A 24,167-nucleotide genomic window follows, 5' to 3' on the forward strand; every position below is an offset into this window, starting at 1 on the left:
ATATATATATATATATATATATATATATGATCTTCTCATTAAAGATCTACAACTCGACTCGACATATGGAAATATTATTATTTTTAATTGACTACCAAAGGTTAAAATTGATATATGTATGTATATATATTGTCAAACATGGATGAGGGAATTGTGAACTCAACAACAAATTTGAAATAAAAATATTATGAATATGTGATCGAGGAAGACTTGTATCTGAGTATCAGTGAAACGCCAAACCTTCATGAAGTCCGTTCGTAATTTTACGTATATTCGAAAAATCATGGGGGTGAATTTGATATTTATGAAAAATTGAATGGGGCACACCATTACATGATACTATGACAGAGCCCATAAAGCATTACAAGTGGCCAAGATTCGATTATCGCTTCAGTTCCGTAAATTTTTCAACTTCTTTTTTGTGGTCTTGACAAGTAATTTAGGACACACTGATAATACAACATAATTATATACAAATGATTTTAACACTCGATATATATATATATATTAAAAAAATTGTGTTAAATAATTATTATGTGAAAAAATCTAAACAGTATGTTATAGTAAAAAAATAAATTTAATAACTAGGTTTTTGTAATAACATTTTATGCTATAGTAATACGATCATTTAAAAAAAATTAGAAAGTATAGATTATATAAATAAATATTTTATTGTAATAGTAGTCGTAGATAAGAAAAAAAAATATGATAATTTTTACTAAAAGAAGATATAATATTTCTGTAATTTTATAGAGGTATTGTGATGTATAAAAACTTGCACTATATAAAGGTAGCTACTGATCCAGCCTTCTCGTGCTCATATATAAATAGCTCTATGATGTAAAGATTATATTATAGTACAAAAATTAAAAATGAATTTTTTATAATAATTTTTTATGTTATAGTAATATGATAATTTTAAAAATATTGATAAGATAAACAAATGTTTTATTGTACTATAGTAGTTATAAAAGATATAAAATATACTTAAAAATATTTTTTGATAATTCTTATTAAATGAAGATATAATATTTCTTTAATTTTATAGAGATTTTTTTTTTATAATAAGTCTATATTGAGACAGTTTCACATATTTTTAAGACTTTATCTGCGAGCCATGTCAACTCTGTCTATATTTAAAATAATAATTAATTTTTTTACATAAAAAATAATATTTGAGATATACCTATTACAAAATTGACTGTTAAACCGTATGACAAATTTTTTTTAATCTTTTTTATTTAAAAAAAAATCACTCTATGATCTATGCCAAAAAGATTAATGTATTTATTTTGTTTTCTTGTTGATATATTCCATTAATTATTCTCTTGGTGGAGCCAAGTCAGCCTCAACCTATCATAAGATTGTTGAGAATTTAATATTAAAGCAATTGGAGGAGCCCAATCTAGCAATTTTTTTATATATAATTTTAATCTCGCATTAAAAATATAAAATAAACTATATGTTTATATAATTAGCTTTTCCAATAATTTAGACGAATGGATATATATTTGGCAAATATTTGAGAGAGTATCAATTGAAAACTACAAGATTCCTTAATTCGATCTTTTTTCTCTCTGATTACAAAAGCGGCATCAGACGACATTGATATCAAAAACTTGTGCAACACCGGCTGCCTTCGGTACGCTAATATACAGCACGCCATCCTTAACCTCGGCCTTAATTTTCTCGAGCTGGACGTTGTCCGGCAAAGTAATTCTACTACTGTACCTTCCGTAGCTCTTCACCGCCCACTCCTCGCCGTCTTTGGCCTGTTTCTCAGCTGTAATAACCAGCATTTTGTCCTCTACCCAAACCTTAACATCCTGTTTGGTCATTCCGGGCATGTCGAATCTCATCTTGTACTCCGTCTCGGCTTCCTTTATCTCCCAAGGAGTTCTCCCCCTGCCGTTTCCGAAACTGTCCGGCCATTTACCAACGTAGCCGAAAGGCTCTTCCATCATCCTGTCCATTGTCTCCATCATCTGTTGCATTGTTCTTGCTGAGGGAAACATGTCCCACAAACCTGAGAATACACAAAAAAACGAACATGTTTCAAGAAAAAATTGAAACTTGGAAATTCAAGCATTTGGATGGGGATCGTGCACGGGCTATGTATATCTATCTTACCAATGGGAGCAACAGAAGCTGATCTTTTGTTGGGCTGTTGTTGCTTGTTCGCTCTTTCCAACTGACCAAGATTGTCGTTCCCTTGGGCCGCCATGGATTTGATAGCCTTTCTTCTGCAAGAAATTGAGGTATCCATCGATCTGGGATGCAGAAGGATGGGATTTGAGGTGAAAAGGGAAAGATTTGAGGACAGAATTGGATGAGAGACTGAAATGTTTGTTATGCAAGACATGTTTTGATTTTTTCTTGATTGTACGAGGAACGAAGGGCTGAGGTTGAGGATTTAAAGGGAAAGAAGAGACAATTCTGGAAGAATCAAATCAGTTTCGTGTGTGAGTTTCTGGATTTCCCCAGAAACTTTCGGTTCTCAACTAATATTTGTCTAGTAGCATCGGCTTCAAAAAAATGATTTCATTTATCAAAACTTTTAATAAATCTTTGGATTAATCAATCCAATTAAATATTTCACAGAAACCAAAAAAAGAAAACTAGTAAACCAAAAAAAAAAAACTTAGTGATTAATTATAGTAGTGTTTTCAAAAATTTATTGGCTAAAACTTGTGTGAGACGATCTCACGGGTCGTATTTGTGAAATGAATTTTTTATTTGGGTCATCTATAAAAAAATATTACTTTTTATACTAAAAGTATTACTTTTTGTTGTGAATATGAGTAGGGTTGACCCGTCTCACAGATTAGGATCCGTGAGACGATCTCACATGAGACTCAAACTTATTTGGGGTGATTATCGGTTTCTACGTATAATTTTTATACATTTTATTGATAAAAAGTTGGAAACATTTAAAATAAACTCTAATAAATAATGTCAAAATTTGATTGGGTCAATTTCACATAATAGTAACTGAAATCGAACCAATTTACCGGTTTAACAATACAGTTTTTTTTAAAAAAAATACAAAATCAATTAAATTTCAAATTGAATCGAATAGAGTTTGGTAGAACCAAACTTTTACACATTCCTCCCGTTGAACGTATGAAGTGTGTGTGCTATATTATATGGTTCTCTGAAAATTTATTTTATACAGAAGAATTTTAATTTATTTGTCAGTTAATTGTAAGATATGTTTGTTTTTAAATTAAATAATACAATTAATTAAAAAGATTACCATAATATCAAAAAATGAAATTTTTGAGATTGATGACCTGAGGTGACGTGTCTCAAACCCTCCTCCCACTTTCAATTTTTTCATTTTTCATGTTTTTTTTTTAAAAAAAAAAAATATATACAATAAATAGAATTTTAATGACTTTTAATTTTTGAATCTTTCATATATATATATATATAAAAGTTTCAAAAATTAAAAATCATTAAAATTCTATTTATTGTATATATTTTTTTTTTTTAAAAAAAAAAAATATATACAATAAATAGAATTTTAATGACTTTTAATTTTTGAAACTTTCATATATATATATATATATATATATGTGTGTGTGTGTGTGCACGTGCACGTGCGCATGGCACTTGTGTGGGTGTGTATGATTTTTAAATATAATATTTTTAATATATCGAAAAAATTATAAGTTTCAATAAGATGCATTTTAAAAACTATTACACATATTTCAAAGACCTCAAAATTTCGGTGATGGTCGATGGAGACTCCTTTAGACCTTTACTACCCTAAAGTAAGCCATTTATTATCATAAAAAATTTTATGACACGGAATGGTAAGCAATTTATTATCATAAAAATTTAGGTGAGATAGATTCACGGATCAATTTTATGAAACATTTCTTTTATATAGATTTTATCTATAAAAATATTATTTTTATGCAAAATATATTACTTATTATTGTAAATATAAACAGAGTTGACTCGTCTTACCGATAAATATCTGTGAAACTTCCTCACAAAAGTCATACTAGTTTATTATTACGTATTAAATTTTAATATAAAGTACAATTATGAAATAATTATTTTATGTAAAATATGATTTCGAGGGAATAATCTTTTCCATTCCAATTGTGTATTTAAAATTTAAAATTTGATCGTTAATCTCCATCTTTAAACATGATATGTGATGTGAAAGATTAAATTTTTGTGATGATAGTGGAAACAGAAAGAATAATTATCCATTAATTATTAATATTTAAATATGCAAAAAAAATTTAGCCGTGATTATTAAAATAAAACTTGTATATACTGAATCAAACAGCACACTTTTCTGCTACAAAACCAGTGAAAATTACACAATTTTCTGAGTTCAAAAATCTATGAATTGAACAAACAGATATTGCTTACAAAACTTAAAGCTGCTAAATAAATTTTATCATATTCATCAGCAGGTTAACTACAACTTTTCACCCTGTTCATAAATTTTTAACGCAGGAAAATTTGAAGACAAACGAAAAAAATCGAATATGTCACTGGAAATCCATGTACAACTTGCTTTAGCCCAAAAAACATCAGGCTCGCCTCGATTTTTCTTTAGAATCTTCCTCTGCTGATTCACTACCCGTGTTCAAGAATGTCATCTTCCCGAAAGATTCCTTAGCATCGCCAAAGAAGTCCTTCACTTTATCGAAGACTGTTTTGAGTTCAGTCTGAGATGGGAGCTGAGAAAATTGCACGAAAAGAACTCTAAAATTATTGGAACTCACAAAGAGAAAATGGAAAGAAAAAAGATGAGTGCAATTCCAATCAAGGGATTATTTAATTTCGACCTCTTAAGAGCACGGAATATGAATTATTCAATATCCAAAACATTACCTCAATCACATTATTTGCAGCAAGTGCATCAGTCAAATTGTTGTTTTCCTACATGTTAGATACAGGGAACAACATTAGAAAATGAAAAGGGGGTGGTGGTGTTTGTAATTCCATATTGGATGTGTTATCAGCAAGAAAATAAAATACAAAAGAAAGTGAAGAGTAAAAGGCATTACGATGAGCTTGTAGCCATATTTAAACTCAGTAGCAGATCGCAACACACGGAACTGTTTCATAGCCATCTTCTGCATCTCCTTCTCATCCTGTTTCAATAATCAAACGTTTAAGATTCAATAGTGTATGGTGTGCTTCCCACTGCTAACGGGTAAACAATATAAAAAATTGAACAAATTCGGCATATATGCTGCTTCTCACCTTTATAGATATTATCCTCAGGTGACTTACCATCTTTTTCACAAACAGGCCAAATGATTTCCGAAATAAGACATATTCATATTCTAAGATTGTCACGGTGCTAAATAAAACAAAGACAGAAAAGTTTGCCATTAAATATTTCCTCACCATATTCTGAGAGATCTATCAGACTTGAAAAGAATGTCATACAGTTCTTACCGTCTTCATCATACCTTCGATACAGATATCCCCCAAAAGAAGTGGGAAACAAAAAAAACATTTAGAAAAGGAAAACAACAGATTGTGGAGCTGGTTGAAGTCATTACTTAACGATTAAATCCATTACAAGTTTACAATACTGACAAATTTTCACGAAAGAAAAGAATATTTGCTCTAGACTAAATTTCAAGTGGAGTGAGATTTCAAAAGATAGAACCAACTTTCCTCATCCCTGAGGATCATCAATATGCCAAGTGGAGTGTATACCAAATATATGAAGGCCATAACAGCAGTAGGAAACTCACTTTATAAATGACTGCTGCAAGGTTCCTAGCTAGAGTATCTTTGTATATATATTTCCCCACAAAGGTGTCCTTTGCAGCAACAATAACTTTTGCAGTTGTGCCTCCCGATACAATATTGAGCGGATACCAAAGGTATACCTGACCAAGAAGAAAATTCCCAATGGTAAAAATATTTGCAACCCAAGAACCAAAAGCGCGGAGCATTTGAGCTGCTTTGTTAGGTACAAATGGATGTCAAGAACTCTACCTTTGCACGCTTCATTTTCATAAAATGCTACTGACTTCATAAGTCAAAACTAAATGTATCCTCAAGAGGGTAAAAGTAACTATTGCAAAGAAATAGCTAGTCGGAAGGCACATAGCAAAGAAATATTCGCATTGTTTTTTGTATACAATATTCGGGATGACTTGATTTCGGAAAATAATAATGAACAATGGACTAATTGGTTAGCCACACCGATTATTCAATGCTACTAGCCAATGCAAGATATTGTTAGCCACAACTCATCATTAACCAAAGTTTGAACACTATTTCCGAAAGCTCGTACGACCAGCAAAGCAATTATTCAAGAAAAATCATGTCAAATCTCAAAGAGAAACTAAAAATAAGTTGGAAAAGAAAAAACACTGATACCCCGGTAATATCTCGGGGTTTCCAGGTGATATCAACACCATTGCTAAATCAAAGGATTAGGAGAAAAAAATAAAATCCCAACTTCGGAAAAAAATGATTGAAGCAAAAGATCTAAAATTTACCAAATACGATAGCCCAGAAACAGGAAAATGAAAAGGAATTTCAAGAATCCTGTGTGTAAAAGAAAGATATGCGGAACAGAACTAACATTGGCCATACGAATAAAAATAACAAATTTTGGGTTTCCATCATCTTCAAGCTTTGGCAAAGGAGGAGGAGGTTTTCTCTGGTACTGTCTACCATCCATTCCTTTCTTGCCTTTAGCTCGTATCAGCAATAACCGTTGCTTTTGCTGGCACGGCTTCTGGGGTGTATTTCTTTTCGTAGAAAACAGGGAGTCTTTGATGAGTGATTCTTCGTGTGTTCTTCCACCATTTGATTTCAAGGGTAGTTTCACCAGTTGATTCAAATACATGCCCGCCTCCATTGATAATCTGCTGACAGCTTAGAGGAAGTGAAACTGTCAAATTTTTTCAGTTCTTGATTTGGTGGGTGGGGACGTGGCTACAACCGCGTATGGGGGACCGTTTGGCTTAATCTTATCCCCGAGACCGCGACTATTCTGTATGATACTATATTCTTTCTTTATTTATTTCTTGGGTTACTTCTTGTTTCTCGGTTTTCCTTGCTGAAATAAATGGAATATTGTTGTTAAATACATGAGTGGTATCATACATGAGTGGTATCGGTCGGTTCAGTTCGATTCGATTTTCGATTTTTTATTTTGTTTTTCGGTTTTACAAATATATAATTCGATATCCGAACAATTTTTCTTCGGCTCAGTTTCCTACCGAAATGATTCGGTTATTTCGATTTTGATACAATTATTTAAATTAATAAGATAAATATATTGTAAAAATATAATATGTTATCTTTTTACATAATTTCTTAGTAAAACATTTAAATATAAAGTCTAAATAAATTACATAAACAACAATCAACTAAATATTATTCAAAATAATTAATCATTCACTGATATCATCTAAAAAAATATATAATAAAAATAAAATTATTAATTTAATGAAATTTCGGTTATTTTGGTCGGTTCGATTTTGACATATATAATCCGAAATCGAACCAAATAAATTTCGGTTTTAACATTTATATCCGAATTAAAAAATTCGGTTTTCGGTTCGACTCAGTGTTCAGTTTTTTCGATTTGGATTTTCGATTTTTTCGATTTTATCTGAAGTTTGAATACCCCTGATTAAATATACTAAAACCTCGTGCATTTTTCAATTCCTGGCAGCAGAAAGGCCTTATTCAAGTACCTATTTGGTTTGGTGTTACCTTCAGAAGTTCTCACTACGATGGAAGTTGAAGGCTGTCCGTAAAATCTACAGAACTCACTCATATCACAAAACTGACAGTAACTTAATAGTGTCATTTCACGGAATTTCGAAAATTGTTCAACTATTTTTCAAGCCATATAGTGGCCCTGAGGGATAATTCGACCCTGGCCTAGGGTAAGACCAAATCCAACGGATCATGATTAAAATACATGTGGAGTTCATACATATTTTTTCAGCAAATCCCAGTTTTAAAATGTATGTGGTCCGTTGGATCTGGTCTTAAGAAAACACCCTAAGGCCAGAGCTGGATTTTCCTGTCCTTGGAAATTTCTGCAGTCTCGTGCTAGCCAAATCTGTCAAGAAAATAATAAATCCGTGTTAAAATTGTAATGGAAGAAGGAACATCACAAGTTCAATCCCTCGAAAGTGCTGAATTCAGTATTGACAATAACCGTGTGGAGAAGATAAAATATACAACTCTTTCCCTTGTCTATGTACAAAGAGGAAAGCTCAGTGTCCAAAAGAATAAAAACAATGTGGTTCACCCTTAACCTAACGTCTTACTGTATTTCTTACAACCTCAAAATGTAAGAAATTTTGTACGAAAAAAAATCTTACATCCATATCCTCTAGCCACTTCACCGGAATTTGAGTTCAAGCAATTCTCTTGAGATTTCAGCTCTCTGGTGTTTGTTTTCTTTCCAAATTGCAAGAGAAAAAAGTAAAGGCGGTTTGTTGTATGTCACGGCATTTTTACAATTCATTGTAACTGTATGCCATTTTAGTCAACTCAGTATGAAATCTCGTAGCCTCTCAGAGATATGTACTTCTTGAGCAATGTCCTCAGTGCAGGCCTGTGATAGGGGGTGGCTTGAGTACCTGAAGGTTTGCAAATTCATGAATGGCGTCTTTGTAATAAAGAAGAGGAACATCCACACTGACCTTTCGCAAAGCGCCTCTGAGTATGCAATGGCTCGATCACGCATCAAATCGTGTTCAGCAACCACTGTGAGAGTTGGGGGCATGTACTTCAGAGGCACTCCTCCTGCAGGCACGAGAGGGTTGGCAGCCGGGTGGTCCATATTAAACTCTTCCTCTGGCAGGAAAAGTTTCCATGCAAGAATTGACATAGATTTGTCGTACGTACTGATAGGAATTACTTAGTTTGATCTCGGAACGAGTCGGACTGCTTCCAATGAAGAAAGGATACATGATGACTTGACCAACCACTCTTACAGGATCTAAAAGCTTGCCTGCCTCGACTGAATATCGTGCAACATACTTAGCAATATTGGCACCGCAGCTGACTCCAAGAAGAACACATCTGTTTCAAGGTCACAGAGAATTACTTCACAAAACCAATACTTACAACAAAAGAAGAGGGTTTTAACAACAAAAGGATAAAATTTATAATTTAGCAATGGCAAAGAACCAATACTGCTACAGGAAACAGGTGATGAAACTCTAATGCCGAAGAGTAAAAAAAAAACATACAATGGACCTACATAATCTAATCATATGTAGATTTCAATGCAACATTTCTACAAAGGAATCAATCAGTTTTTCACTCTCGCTCGTCATCGTGCCTTTTTCTCATGCAAATACATTTCTTTCCGAAAAGATAGATCGGATATAAAGCAGCAGGTAAAAAAATAAGAAACACATTGCAAAAAGAAATAACATTAAATAGTAAACAAACAGGAATATCCTTCATACAGAGCCAACCCGATGACCACACACGAAGTGTACAGCTGAAATGATGATGCTCTGATTCATCTGCTTCAATTGTTCAAACGCCAAACTATACTAAGCATTCAAATCAAACAACATGAACAGAATATCACAGTTCTAACTTGTAACTCAAATTTATCAAGATCCACAACTCCATCTCCATAAAAAATACAAAAAACAAAAACCCTTTTTTCACAAATTCAGCAGGCACGTATTAACTTTACTTGCTTTGTTCATAAAGGCAGCTCGATTCAATAATAAAAAAACATACCTAGACAAATCTCCATGAGCAGCCAGCCAGGGGACAACCATAGAAGTCCCGAACCCATCAACAATATGCCTCCTTTCATCCGCGCTCCCGAAACTTAAACCATGGCTGCCAACCCTTCCAACCACAATGGAACGATTATACTCTGCCAAATTCGCCTGCTTCCCCACCCAATTCAAGACCTTCACCCAATCCTCAAATGCAGCAGGTTACCTACTCTCTGGCGCCAACCTATACCCGACCGCCACCACTACCGTATCACACAATTTCGCAAGTCTCCTACAAAAGACATCATTCGATAACGTATCCACTCACCCACCCCCCTCTATGAATCAAAATCGCACATGCTTCTATCTGCGTTGACTTTACAATGATGAAGAATTTTTTTGTAATAAATTATTATAAGAAAGAAGAAAAAATATTATATCCGATTTATTACAGCATGATCATTGGTGGTCAATTTGACTAGAAACTAAACCAAGAAATCGATAGATATTCATGTTTTCATCATTTTAACTGCGACAACGTAAGAATTATTGAAAGTTCTTAGCATATATATATATATATGAAAAATAGATGGAGTTGATGTTTTGGAAATATATTTTTCCTACAAATTCCACACGTGATGCAAGGCACGAGTTCAAATTGTCCTATCCAAGACACGTAAAAATAAAAAAAAAAACAATTTGCAACCATTTTCATTTATTTTTTATCCCTTAATTTTAACGGGGTTATATTATTTTATTTTAATATTTAATGGATTATTTTGTATACGAGTCCAGACACACCCATGAATCCATCACAATTCGATATTTGTCTAATTTCAAATTTCAGTTCTAACTACAATTATATCATGAATTGAATTACAACTCGTATTTTATATAATTAGTGTTAATGAAGTAACGGGTCTCACAAAACTATACCCGACATGATTCTCAACCTGACCCGATTATATTAACAATACTTTTATTTGATTATTATATCTTACTAAAACTTTATCTAGAGAGTTTGTCGAACAATATTGGTCTAATATAATTTATCTTACTAACATAATTTATAGATTATTTCATNGTCTCACAAAACTATACCCGACATGATTCTCAACCTGACCCCATTATATTAACAATACTTTTATTGGATTATTATATCTTACTAAAACTTTATCTAGAGAGTTTGTCGAACTATATTTGTCTAATATAATTTATCTTACTAACATAATTTATAGATTATTTCATTAGCTCAAAAATTCAATTTACCTATACACATCAAAGAATAATTGTAAGCTGATTTCATGATCGTAATATATATATATATATATATATAGGTGCAACTACAAAGCCCAAAGGTGTGCATGGGGCCAAGACAACACCTATGCACCTACTATCGAAAGATCAATTTTTTTAATAAATACAAATATTTGACGCACGTGTTATATATTTATATAATTTGTTATTTTTTGAAAATTTTCTTTCGAGATGATTTTTTGTAATTAATTGGATTTATATTAAAATAAAAATAACATCATAATTATAAACATTGAGGAGAGATCCTACGACAATTTGACAAGGAACAGAAGTGCCATATGGTGGGAGCCATATCATCCGAGTAATTTGGTTCGTCTCCTGTGCTCAGGCTTAATAGTAGTACAGATAGATACAGATATCAACCAAATAAATAAATAAATTTATCTGAACTCCAAGTTCGATCAAACTTGTAATAAGTTGACATTTAAAAAAAAAAAACCCCATCTTGATATTTATAATTTTATGTTTGTTTGGGTTTTTTTTTTTTGGACAAAATCGAGCTCGAGATCGATAAATTTGATTTTTTTTCCCTAACATTAATTGAATTTAATGTATCGTAGTACAATTGATAAAAAAAAAATCACTTTGACTAGCCGTCATGTTTAATTATAACTTGAATTCAGCTTAACCTCGAATTTATGTGTGGGCATGCTGATAAATTTCATTTAGATATACTCATCTACACAACACTAACATTAATCGAAATAGTATACTCCTAGCATAGGGAAAAAAGAACAATATCGCTAATCTTCCATACAAGCAAAATATCCATGAATTTAAGTCGAAAACTCGAGCTCGAGTTCGAGTTAGGTTATTTTTCTTATAAAATATGACACGAAAACATCGACACACCCACGGGTTTATTTTTTGATCGAGTTCATGTTAACTTTAAAAATGGAGTAGGTCTCTTGTGAGACGGTCTCACGAATCTTTATCTGTGAGACGGGTCAACCCTACCGATATTCATAATAAAAAATAATACTCTTAGCATAAAAAGTAATACTTTTTAATGGATGGCCCAAATAAGAGATCTGTCTCACAAAATACGACACGTGAGACCGTCTCGCACAAGTTTTTGCTTTAAAAATGAGATGAAACACTTTTTTTTTTATTTACCAAATAAAATCGTACCTTTGACTTGGAATAGATGAACCATATGAACATTCCGTAGCGAGAAAGAAACAATTTCCCCTGAAGTGAAGGAATTCCTCTCCTTTTACATTTTCCTCACCGCCACCATTTCCACCCGTAAACGCCGGGAATACATCTTACCTCCTCACACGTGTCCGTTTCGTCCACCTCTCCCAAATCCCTAATCCTCTCTCTCACTCAATTTCCTCTCCAATTTTCCTTTACTCTCCCCACTTCCAAGTAATTTTTTTTTTCATACTTGTTGTATTTGTTTTTCTTTTTCTTTGAAAAATTCATTTTTGTTTTATTGGAGGGTTTTGATCGAAGCTGACAATTACGAACGTCGATCAAGCGCAATCGGCGTGGTGTCTCTTTTGGTCGTCGTGGTAAAAAAAAAAAATTAGGGTTGGGGTTTTCCGTGAGAGATCAGGTTTCTGTTTTCCCCTTTACAAATTTTGTCTGATTCTTTTCTTTACGTGCGTGTAGGTCTGATATATTTCTGAGCCCGTTGGTTTTAGTTGTTTAGAAATATAAAATTGTCTTCAATCCGTAGGCTGAAAAGTTTCTGTTTTTATTTTATACCCTCATTAATTTCTTCGGGATTCGTTTATTCTTTTATTGTACATAAAAGGAGGATTCTAATTTTTATTTTTGGAATTGATTCTATAGTTAGCTGGAGATAATATGATTTTAGGGTTTTTCACAAGAAAAACTCAGTGACGTTTTTGATGCTTTATTTTTGTTAGTTATTGAAAATTGAGGGTTTTCTTGTTGAATCTTCTTGAAAATTACTTACCTGGGAAAAGAAGAGGTTGAAAAATATACACAAAAAAAAAGAGGACAAAAGGGTTGAAGGGGCGTTTTCATATTTTTGGTTAGAATAATATTTGACCCGTTTATCTCCTTTCTACCGGGGCTTATCAGAGGATATTGGAAAGGAATCAGAGTTAGGATTTCGTGGAGTCGTTGAAATGGCCTTGAACTACTCGCACCGCCCGGTACTCCCAGCTCACGTTTCTGATGAAAAATGGGCATCACCTTTGAGGATTGTGAATGGGTATTTTGTTGAGGGTGTTCCTGACAAGAACGGAGAGGGTTATTCTAGTCTATGGCATGGGAGCCTAGGAGAAATTGAAGAGCGAAGTAAAAACTGTGGAAGGGATGAAGTTGATCTATGTAGCTCTTCAGAGTCAACATCCAAGGATATTGTTGATCTTTTACCCTCCGATCCATTTGGCATGGACATAAAGACTACTTTCACTGCTATCACTGGATGGCTTGAGGACTTGGAGGTTGATTATGGAGAGTACGTGAGAGGTAGCGATGTTACGGTTGGCCAAGAAGAACATGGATTGTTTGCGGGATGGAATTTTTTTTGGAATAATGCTTTGAAATTCCAAACGTTTTCTAGCAATGTTCAGTTCAATGAGAATTCGAATGTGGGTAGCTGGTCCTTTCCAAGCAATTTTCAGGCCTATGAGAAACCACATTTGGGCATCCATTTTTTTCCCAGCAATGTTCAACCTGATGAGAAATTGAATGTGGTCAATGAGGTTAATCAAAATGGGGAGGAGAAAGATGTAGGAGTTGCATTGGCTCCATATGGCTTTGGCTATCAATCTGTTTGTGATGTGAAGAATATTGTGGGCTATGATAATGGGAGTACTAGCTACAGTTGTGAACCTCAATTTGGTGAAAAAGTTGAGGGAGCTTCCAATTTTGGAGTTCCCAATGAAGCTTTGGCTTTTGCTCTAAATTATCTGGGAGTGAAGGACCTTTTGTCGGTCGAAATGGTTTGTAGGTCCTTATGTTCCACCGTCCGAGGTGATCCTTTGTTGTGGATGAGCATCCACATTGATCAGCCTCTTAACGAAAGGATCACAGATGACGTTCTTCTGCAATTAACAAACAAGGCTCTAGGTAAGCTGCAGTGCCTGAGCTTGGTGGAATGCCCTAGAATCACTGATGATGGTCTGGGTCGCATACTTGAAGCTAATCCAAGATTAACTAAGGTCAGTTACTCAACTTGTTGGATTACTAGTTTCTAAGTTTGTCTTTTAATGTAATTTGACTTTTCTGCGCTAATTCGTACTTGTTTTGATGAACACATGGAGGTTTGAAATCGGCAATTTCTTTTTAGGGTAAATGGGTGATAAATATAAGGATGAAGATTTTTTCTATGTTCATATTCTTGGATTTCATATGGTGTGAGAAACATGTTTCTTTGATCATGATGTGATTTTATATGTGATGGTTTAGAGTTTTAATTAATGTTGAATATGCTAACCTTGTCAAGCATTTGGCTTTAGGTGTTGGACTGCTCTGTTGACACAATAAGATTAGATGCATCCTAATGATAATATCTTCCTTAAAATTTTACTTTCATTGAAGAAAGATGGATAACTATTAACTAACTATTACTATCACCAGCCGGTACTCAGCATGTGTTTTTTTTTGTGTAATAAAGATCTCTCATATTTGTCATTTCACTTTTGCTTGTGAAATTTTTTGTCATGTGAATTCGAGAACTTATTCCTTTGGAATGTTGTGAATGAATTATTTCTTGTTGAGAATTGTCTGATGAGCTTGAATTCCTACTCTGATATTATCACATTCTAAATTATGAAGTTTTTTGCTGTGCAGTTGTCTGTTCCTGGATGTACAAGGCTCAGTATTGAAGGTATAGTGCATAACATCATGATGTATAATTTTAACAGAGATGTGGGAAGCATAAAGCACCTGCGAATTGGGGGGTTCTATGGTGTGACACGTGAACATTATGAAGAGTTGAAGGTATTATTAGGTGTTGATGATGACAAGCTTGAAAGTCATCATAAGCCACATTTCTATCACAGAGGGAATTTCTATCTTCCACACGACGATGATCGTGCGATAGATATTGAAATGTGTCCGAAATGCGAGAAATTCAAGTTGGTTTATGATTGTCCAGCTACGGGTTGTCAAGTTAAAGATGACGCAGCTCAAGTCTGCAGGGCATGTACGCTCTGTATAGCAAGGTGTGCTCAATGTGGCAGGTGTGTTAATGACACCGAATATGAAGAAACTTTCTGTTTGGAATTGGTGTGTTCAGATTGTTTTAAGCAGCTGCTCCGTTACCAAGATAGGCTGGATGATAAAATCGATCCCTCCAGAGATCTGGACGGACCATTTGATACTTCAATGTTCATGGGTAGCGGGTGAATGTGGTTACTTGCTAAGATGTACCTTGAAATCTCGAAACAAGAAGCTGTTAGAGCTTCCAGCTTCTTGTCCGGGGTTCACCTGGACTTCTGCAGGTTTTTTGCTGCACGCAAGAGTGCAGGTTTTTTGCTGCACGCAAGATTACCTCTTACATTTACGCAGAAAGAAAGATAAAAAGGGAAAAATACCCAAAAAAAAAAGGAAAAAGATGGAAAAAAAATGTAAAAGCAGAAAAACCCAAAAAAGTCAAAAGGAAAATGATTAGGAAGCAAAAATTTTCAACACGACGAGCATGATGTTTACTGGTGTGAAGTTTCTTTCTCCGGCTGATTGTGATTTGGGAGCTCTACGATCTGTCATGGTTCTTAATCAGCTGGAGTTGGGTTCGACTGACATCCGGGCAGCTGCTTTTGATCTCCAATTGCCAGATTGATTTATTGATCCTGTACAATTTAAGATTGGAGCTGTTCTCGTGAAATCTGGTGTAGGTGAATCGTTGCTGATGTAATGGAAGATTGCATCAACTTTCTGCAGGATTTGTGCTGCTTCGATCTACAGCATCCTATATGGTTTATAGTTGGCAGTCGGTTGGTGTTTCTGTTTCTTTGTGCATCTGACTTTGAAGTGGATGTTGACATATTGCATTCGTATGTTGGCTTTGTTGGTTGTTAACTTCTTAGGAGTGACAAATGCTCTTTCTTTCTGTGAAACATGTTTACTAATAAGAGAACTTTAATGTCGTTAAAGTTTGTCTGGTCGTGTTCTCCAGTTAATGTCATTACACTTTCGTAGGTGAGCACACGGCAACCAACTTTTTTCTAGTTACGCTTGATATTAGGCCTTAAATTACACGAACTGTGTATGCTTCATGACTTGAAGGTGTTCATCAGCTAAACGTACACTCGGGATTCTATACAGTCTGTAGCTTGCTCGATTAATGTGACCAAATAAAGGTCAGCTGGATGCTACTGAAATTTTGGTAATTGAACTAGGAACATATTTTGCAAAACAAGTCTACCATGTTTTTCCCTTTTAACTTGAAGTTCATGTCACCACACCGTGCAAAAGTACCTTTGGAAGGCATAGCGTCAAATTGAAGAAGTTTCAATTAGGTAGCTTTCACTATTTTATGCATAATCGGCGATACTTGCGCAACTTAATCATTCCGAGGTAACCATCATACTATATATATGTTTATGCTTTACATTGGAAAGAACTAATGTAATAACGATACCCAGAGTCACATTTGAGATGGACAAAGTAAAGATTAAAGAATACAATTTCTTGACAAAAATCTGCGTACACAGAATTCAAGCACATCTACATCACACCCTATTTTAAGGAATTTTGCATGCATTTTTCGTCACTTTTCGCACAAAATTGAAGAACACTCGGAGTTTCTATGAGCAAGTCACCAAAAAGGCATGTTACAAAAAATCCATCAATCCAATAAAATACCGTCTCCTAACAGACAATTCCACGTTAGCTACGAAAGCATAAAAACCAAGATTTAAAATCTGCAAGAATTGTTAAAATATAATATACATTCCATTCACCATATTTGACCTGTTGCAATTGTAATGCAAAAGATTAAAGTCGAAGCATTAATACAGAAAAAATTATTTTGAGGCCAATAAAAACAGAGGTCGTTCCCACAACATCTAAATCTTCTCTGTGTTATTCTGAGATTTCTTGCCGAAGTTCTTCATCCACTTGAGGCTCAGTAATTTCTTCCCTAATTTTCCCTTTTCGGAGCCATCTTTTCCCTTCTTTTTACCATTCTCTGTTTCAGATGGAATAGGCTCGGGATCCCACTGATCCGCCCAAGAAAGCCCATTCGAATTGTAAATGTCCATCTCTCTCACGTACCTCTCTGTTCCTTTTTTTTTCACCTTCTTTTCTTTCCTCAACCTCTTCGCATTGTCCAAAGAGAATTCAAGAAGGAAAAGTTCGATGAATCTGCACTGATTATCGTCTAGAGTAGCCGTTTTGCAATGTGATTCAAAAGATTTAGCTCCATTGGATATGCCACTATTTTAGGAAAGTGAGGCATTTGCTCTCTTCCATTGTTTTATCTGGTAGCCTGTAAGGTCCTTGTGAGGGCCATTGCTGCCAACCCGTTTGAGAGAATCTATTCCAAGTATGGAGCAATACCAAAGGAAGAAATTTAGGCGGAAAAGAAGGATAGAGAACAGTAATCTATATTCCGAAAATATGCAAGAAGTTTCTTCACATTATAATGATAAAGAATTAACATTTGTTTTTATCACGTAAGAATATTGAAACTACAGTACAAGACGTATCCATGGTGACCAAATACTACATCAATAGATTCAAAAAGGTGTTAGTTTTCTTCTTTTCATGTAAAAGCATTCACCGATAAAATTCTACATGGCCAGCAATCTCCCTGCACAGCAACTTTGCTTCACCTGCCAACTTTATGCTTTTAAATATTACAAGTCCTGTTTGTTTGTGAGTTGACGAGGGCTTGAATGATTTGGCCTCTTCTTCTTTTCCCAATAGAAGGGATTCCCTGGCTGGAACAACATTCTCCCACCAAAATTCTCGCAAAATTCCAAGTATTAATTCCCAATAATTACGGTCTCTACATACACGAAATATAGTGCTTCCATTTGGGGTCCAGCAATACAAATCTGCCCAATCTCGGTCCATTATCTCCATTTGACCCTGCACCTGAGGCATATAATAGAACGGCATAGTCGACCATGGCAAAGCCATCTCTGGCTTTCCTTTGTTGAAAGGACACTTTACTTCCAGGATTCCGCCTCCAGGAAAGCATCCAAGAAGCCCATCTGGAGATGCACCAATCCAATCAAACCGTTCCTCGGAATGGATAGCAAACCCCAATGAACTCACATCACGACTTGTAATGCTTTTGTACCTTTCTATAGCCGTGGACTCATTAAGGACTCCCCATTCCATAGCACCCGTCTTAGAAGCCTCTGTTACTTGTAAATCCAAAGCAAATACTTTCTCATACCATAGCTCGTATCTCCGGTTACCTTTCCAGATTCCTAATGCAGTGCTGAATGTACTAGTTGTTAGTTTATCCTTACGAAGAGCAAACCATTCATCGGAACGTTGAGGAGCATCTGATGCTGTGATGTGTGCACTCAACACCAGAGACGATGGATAAATGAAAGGAGAGGATGAATAGATATATGGTGAAGCACAAGTTGAGAATATTCTTATAAAATCTATGGCAAATTTCCTTCTTCGTGGAAGTGGTAATGCTGCCTTATGCATACCACTGAATCTAGCTACATGGGCATTGGACATAGCTCCACCACCCACAATCAACAAAAAATATGCGTTCTACAAAGTCACAGTTAGACAATATTTATTATCATCATTACAATAAGGGACACCGCAGAAAATGGACACGAAAAATGCATCAAATTTGAACTGCGACAGAATCAAGCCAAGAGTCGAGGAAAAAAAATAGGCTTAAGACTACACAGCAACGCACACAACAAATATTTTAACCAAACACAAAAAAGCACGTCGTGTGACTGTAAACCAGCATAGAAAACATTTACTATTGCAGGTAACAGACTTCATCCGGCAGCAACATTGGATCCGATATCTGTCAAACAAGTTATCGTGATCCAACTGTATATCAGCCCAGCTCAACCATACACATTGGAAAAAGAAAATCTCCCCACATTTACAATGTTACGAATGCAAATGAGTGTATCCAACCAATTTTCAAGAAACTCACACAGATCAAGCCCAAAGACAGAAGGAGAAAAAAATCAACAAACTACCAAACTAATATCAGAAAAACCATCGTATATGAAGGCACATAAACAAATAATAAGGAGCAAGACCAAGTACAAATACAGGCCTCGCTGAAGTCAATAATCAAAATCAAGAAAAAAGGAAAAAAAAGAAAAAAAACAAACTCTTAATCAAACTATAAACTTCAATTGCCATATGCAGCAGTTCATAAGAAGAAATTAAACTTATTTTTGTTCTCAATAAATCTCCGGAAAGATACAATCTTGAAACTAGATGCCACCAATCCCGTGGTTTTCCACACTTCAAGGGACGAAATAACCACATTATAGAATTTAGCAACAAAGAACACACCATCAATAAAAGTAAATATGCCAATGAAAATAAGGTACAGAAATTGAAAGATCAAACATTCAATGCTAAGAATAAATATTTTAATTCTCCAAAATGAGGAGTACAAGGGTTAGCTGAATTTGTACCTCAAAATACGATTTCCGAACAATTGTTTTTTTTTGTTTTTTGTTTTCTTGAAGCATTTCCCGAACAAGATATTAAGACGGGATGGAGGGTGGCACTTGTCCGGCCTCCGGGTGTTTGGAATGGGAATTGGTGTTTGGACTAGGAATTGGGCCTTGGGCTGGCCGTAGGCCTTGGGCTTGGCATATCTAATTTAGTTTTTTTTAAAATCTCGTTAATTAATATATTTGTGCTCAGATTTAGTTCTTGCTATGGCGAGAGTAATGCCTTCATTTTAGGTCCCGTTTGGTAGGCTTGATTAAGCCTTGATTGTTTAATAATCCCGGGTTTGATTAAGCCTTGATTGTTTAATTAATATATTTGGGCTCAGATTCAGTTGTTTCCTCTATTCATGAGTTGCGTTAGTTTAATATTTACTAAGGCAATGTGATTTGAATGATAGGATTACAAAATGATTAACACTTAAATAATAAAAAGAATGATTGAAGTAAATAATGATAAAATAATATTATGTTTGATATGATTATTAAGAATGAAAAAAATAATAATATTTTGATGAATTGACGAAATTGCACTTCCACTTTTGCGACGTGGTGGTCGGCCAGCGGTGTGATTGCCGGTCGGAGGCGGCGGCGGCAGGAGGAAGGGGTGCTCTGCCGCGGTGGCGTCGGGGGACGGCCGGCAGGATGAGGGGGTGGTCGGCAACGGCGGCCGACGGGGGTCGGAGGGGATGATTGGCGTCGAGAGGCGGCGTCCGGTGACGGTCTGTGGCGACGGGCGACGTAGGTGACAGTCGGTGGGCCGTCGGTGGAGGGAATTGGTGGTGAGTTTGGATTTAGGAGAAGGATAAAATTGAAAAAATAGGATGGATTAAGAGTAGGATAAATAATCCTAAGGGGTGAGTAATGATTATTTTATCCCAGTTAATATAACCTAATCATTCATATGAGGGATTGACTTGGTTAAATAATCACTCGTACCAAACAAGGGATAAGGTGTGTTAAATCATCATTAAAAAAATGAAAACTAAAATTGTTATTGAAGTTTATGACAATAAAATTATGAATAGGTCTCTTGTGAGACGGTCTCACGAATCTTTATATGTGAGACGAGTCAACCCTACCGATATTCACAATAAAAAGTAATATTCTTAGAATAAAAAGTAATACTTTTTCATTGATGACCCAAATAAGAGATCCGTCTCATAAAAAACGACCCGTGACACCGTCTCACACAAGTTTTTGCCTAAAATTATGTGGTGATCTTATTTAATGCGATGAACTGAACACTTTAACTAATCTAGTATCCATTTTCACGGTGGATCAATTCGAATTGAGTACATGGAAATGCATACATCCATTGTTGCCATAATATAGAGTTTTGAATAAATGATAGAAAACACGATAATGTTGTTTGATATGGGGAAAAATTGATTGGATAAAGCATTGGGATTTAGTGGAGGAATAATAAATGTAATTTTTTTAAAAAATAAAAAATGTTTTACGAATTTTCCCTCAATAAGATGATATTTTCTTGTAGCAAAAAGCATGACAGCACAAAGCCAAATAAAAAGCTTAATCAAGCTCATGAAATTTTTACTTCATAATATTTATTTGATTTCTTCCCCATTAATCAAGCCAATGAAAATAAGCTATAAATTATCTTTGTTTCTTTCAGTAACTCAATAAGTTTATATTCAAAGCGACAAACAAAACAGAAAATTTACTAACTTATATGATATTTAGTTTTATGTTTATGTAATTTAGTAAAATTAGGTTATTGACTTGCTTATGATCTTAACATATTTTCAAAATTTTGTCTAGTGAATAAATATTCATAATACGGGACGAGGGTGTTACTAAACAAAAAGACCGAAATATTTTTAGATGTTTTAATTTAATTGTTTTTCAATCTCAAAATATGATTATTAAATATTAAGAATAAATTCTAAAAATTACAAATTAATATCCATGTTTTAACAAAACTTGCTACCGATGGACTTAGTTTAGGAACTAAATTTGCTTTCCGTAGATATTTCTCAGTTATTCGTTCATTCCGTAGGAAATAGATATATGCAGTCGATCAAGTTTCATCCATCTGATGGACGAGCTTAGAAACTAATATGGATTTTGAATCCATTTCCCTTGTGTATCCAAGCTGCTGTACCAGAAGACTTCTGGTATTGTTAATAGAATAACCATTTTTTTCGGGGGAAAAAAAAAACTCGTTAGATTTTAAATCGCTGAATCGATCAAACATATGAAAAATATTACTTACTAACTTTTGGCAAAAACTTGTGTGAGACGGTCTCACGGGTCGTATTTGTGAGACGGATCTCTTATTTGGGCCATCCATAAAAAAGTATTACTTTTTATGCTAAGAGTATTACTTTTTATTGTGAATATGGGTAGGGTTGACCCGTCTCACAGATTAAAATCCGTGAGACGGTCTCACATGAGACCCACTCCTAACTTTTATCTATTTGGTGTTTCATCCATTTTGGCATAGAATAATAACATAGAAAATTCGAATTAAATATTAATTATGAATCAAGTCGATTCATCTCATGAATATAAACTAATGTTAAAAAACAAAAGAGTGATAAAATCTAAGACACGGGAAATCAGAAAGTAAAGATTCTGAAAAGTTTAAAATATATGACACTTAATAGACAAAAGTAAGAAAATACTATGTCGACATTATTTCCTACTAATTTCGTCATTTGGGTTATATATACACACTTTTGGAGTTAACATAATTGTCATTTTCGTTAGGACCATGTTGGATACCTTAGGGATTGCAAGAATCCATTCACACATTATTACTTAAAAAAATTGACATAAATATAAATTCTGTTGTGAAAAAGTAAAAATTTACGGTAAAAAAGTAAAAATCTCAAACTCTCAAAATTATCACACTACACACTTTATAATATTTTTCTCTCAACTCAATTGTGATTTTCTTCACAAATGAGAGATATATTTATAGAAAATTTTTACAAATAATCCAAAAATAAAATACATCATTACCTACATCATCACACACTAATTTTCAATATTCAACACCTAATTTTACCTAATTTTCAACATTCAACATTCACATTTTCAACACAAATATTTAACACATTTTTAAATAATTTTTCAACACTCCCCCTTGTGATGATGATCATAATGATTGTATACATTACGTGTTTTTATACTGCCTCGTTAAAAACCTTACTAGGAAAAACCCATTGGGATAAAAACCATAGTAAGGGAAAAAGAGTGCAGTCACGTAAACTCCCCCTCATGTTGACACGAACAATTCTTCACAAATTTCGTAGATTGCGCATCCCAATATTATATATGTGCTTTCTGAATATTGTCGTAGGAAGTGCCTTTGTGAAGAGATCTGATGAGTTTTCACTTGATTGAATGTGACGAACATCAATACATTTATTCTTCTCAAGCTCCTTGGTGAATGCGAAGAACTTAGGAGGAATATGTTTAGTTCTGTCGCTTTTTATGTATCCTTCTTTCATTTGAGCAACACATGCAGCATTATCTTCATATAGTATCACAGGCTTCTCGTCGAATGATAATCCGCATGAGATTTGGATATGTTGAGTCATTGATTTTAACCACACACATTCACGGCTTGCTTCATGTAGTGCAATAATCTCGGCATGATTTGATGAAGTTGTTACAAGTGTTTGTTTCTGTGAACGCCAAGAAATTGCAGTGCCTCCACGAGTAAATACATATCCAGTTTGAGAACGTGCTTTGTGTGGATCAGATAAGTATCCAGCATCGGCATAACCAATTATACTTGGATTAGCATCTTTTGAATACAAAAGTCCCAAGTCTGTCGTTCCTCGTAGATAACGGAATATATGTTTAATTCCGTTCCAATGTCTCTTTGTTGGATATGTGCTAAATCTTGCCAATAAATTTACGGCAAAAGATATATCAGGCCTTGTACAATTTGTAAGATACATAAGGGCACCGATAGCACTTAGATATGGTACTTCTGGACCAAGAATATCTTCATCATCTTCACATGGACGGAATGGATCCTTTTCTATGTTTAATGATCTAACAACCATTGGAGTACTTAAAGGATTTGATTTGTCCATATTAAAACGTTTAAGGATCTTTTCTGTATAATTTGTCTGGTGAACAAATATTCCACATTCTTTTTGTTCAATTTGTAAACCCAGACAATACTTGGTTTTTCCAAGATCCTTCATTTCAAATTCTTCTTTCAAGTATGACACAACTTCTTGAATTTCCTTATTTGTTCCAATGATGTTTAAATCATCAACATATACAGCAATAATTACGCATCCGGATGTTGTTTTCTTAATGAAAACACAAGGGCATATTGAATTATTTACATATCCCTTTTTCATCAAGTGATCACTTAGCCTATTATACCACATTCTGCCGGATTGCTTCAACCCATATAATGATCTTAGTAATTTCACAGAATAACATTCTCTGGGTTTTGAACTTTGTGCTTCAGGCATCTTAAATCCTTCAGGGATTTTCATATATATATTACTATCAAGTGATCCATATAAGTAGGCTGTAA

The 24,167-nt window shown here is 34.3% G+C and overlaps 4 protein-coding genes and 1 pseudogene across 5 annotated transcripts; 1 reads left to right on the forward strand and 4 right to left on the reverse strand.

The window, feature by feature from the left end:
• Positions 1 to 1,480: 1,480 nt before the first annotated feature.
• LOC140990295 (small heat shock protein, chloroplastic-like) lies at positions 1,481 to 2,521 on the reverse strand. Its single transcript, XM_073459906.1, has 2 exons — positions 2,131 to 2,521; positions 1,481 to 2,026 (listed from the first exon to the last, which is right to left on the reverse strand). Exons 1-2 carry the CDS (start codon positions 2,360 to 2,362, stop codon positions 1,596 to 1,598), a joined length of 663 nt encoding a protein of 220 aa, XP_073316007.1. The 5' UTR covers positions 2,363 to 2,521; the 3' UTR covers positions 1,481 to 1,595.
• Positions 2,522 to 4,397: 1,876 nt separating this feature from the next.
• LOC140990417 (protein HHL1, chloroplastic-like) lies at positions 4,398 to 6,859 on the reverse strand. The gene is made up of 5 exons (XM_073460093.1): positions 6,581 to 6,859; positions 5,739 to 5,876; positions 5,037 to 5,123; positions 4,861 to 4,908; positions 4,398 to 4,706 (listed from the first exon to the last, which is right to left on the reverse strand). The coding sequence occupies exons 1-5, from the start codon at positions 6,857 to 6,859 to the stop codon at positions 4,557 to 4,559; spliced, it is 702 nt and encodes a 233-aa protein (XP_073316194.1). The 3' UTR covers positions 4,398 to 4,556.
• A 951-nt stretch (positions 6,860 to 7,810) lies between these two features.
• LOC140990147 (probable carboxylesterase 16) lies at positions 7,811 to 10,167 on the reverse strand (annotated as a pseudogene).
• Positions 10,168 to 12,190: 2,023 nt separating this feature from the next.
• On the forward strand, positions 12,191 to 15,454 carry LOC140989693 (F-box protein SKIP14). The gene is made up of 2 exons (XM_073459026.1): positions 12,191 to 14,170; positions 14,802 to 15,454. Exons 1-2 carry the CDS (start codon positions 13,130 to 13,132, stop codon positions 15,357 to 15,359), a joined length of 1,599 nt encoding a protein of 532 aa, XP_073315127.1. The 5' UTR covers positions 12,191 to 13,129; the 3' UTR covers positions 15,360 to 15,454.
• Positions 15,455 to 17,568: 2,114 nt separating this feature from the next.
• Positions 17,569 to 19,701, reverse strand: LOC140990482 (uncharacterized). 2 transcript variants are annotated; one of them, XM_073460193.1, is made up of 2 exons: positions 19,598 to 19,701; positions 17,569 to 18,695 (listed from the first exon to the last, which is right to left on the reverse strand). In XM_073460193.1, the coding sequence occupies exons 1-2, from the start codon at positions 19,652 to 19,654 to the stop codon at positions 17,733 to 17,735; spliced, it is 1,020 nt and encodes a 339-aa protein (XP_073316294.1). In that variant the 5' UTR covers positions 19,655 to 19,701; the 3' UTR covers positions 17,569 to 17,732. The 2 variants fall into 2 exon arrangements, with proteins under 2 accessions (XP_073316294.1, XP_073316295.1); XM_073460194.1 differs by lacking the exon at positions 19,598 to 19,701 and adding an exon at positions 18,920 to 19,453.
• Positions 19,702 to 24,167: the final 4,466 nt, after the last annotated feature.

Source organism: Primulina huaijiensis, chromosome 12 (genome assembly GCF_012295235.1).
Source record: "Primulina huaijiensis isolate GDHJ02 chromosome 12, ASM1229523v2, whole genome shotgun sequence".
Taxonomy (NCBI): domain Eukaryota; kingdom Viridiplantae; phylum Streptophyta; class Magnoliopsida; order Lamiales; family Gesneriaceae; genus Primulina; species Primulina huaijiensis.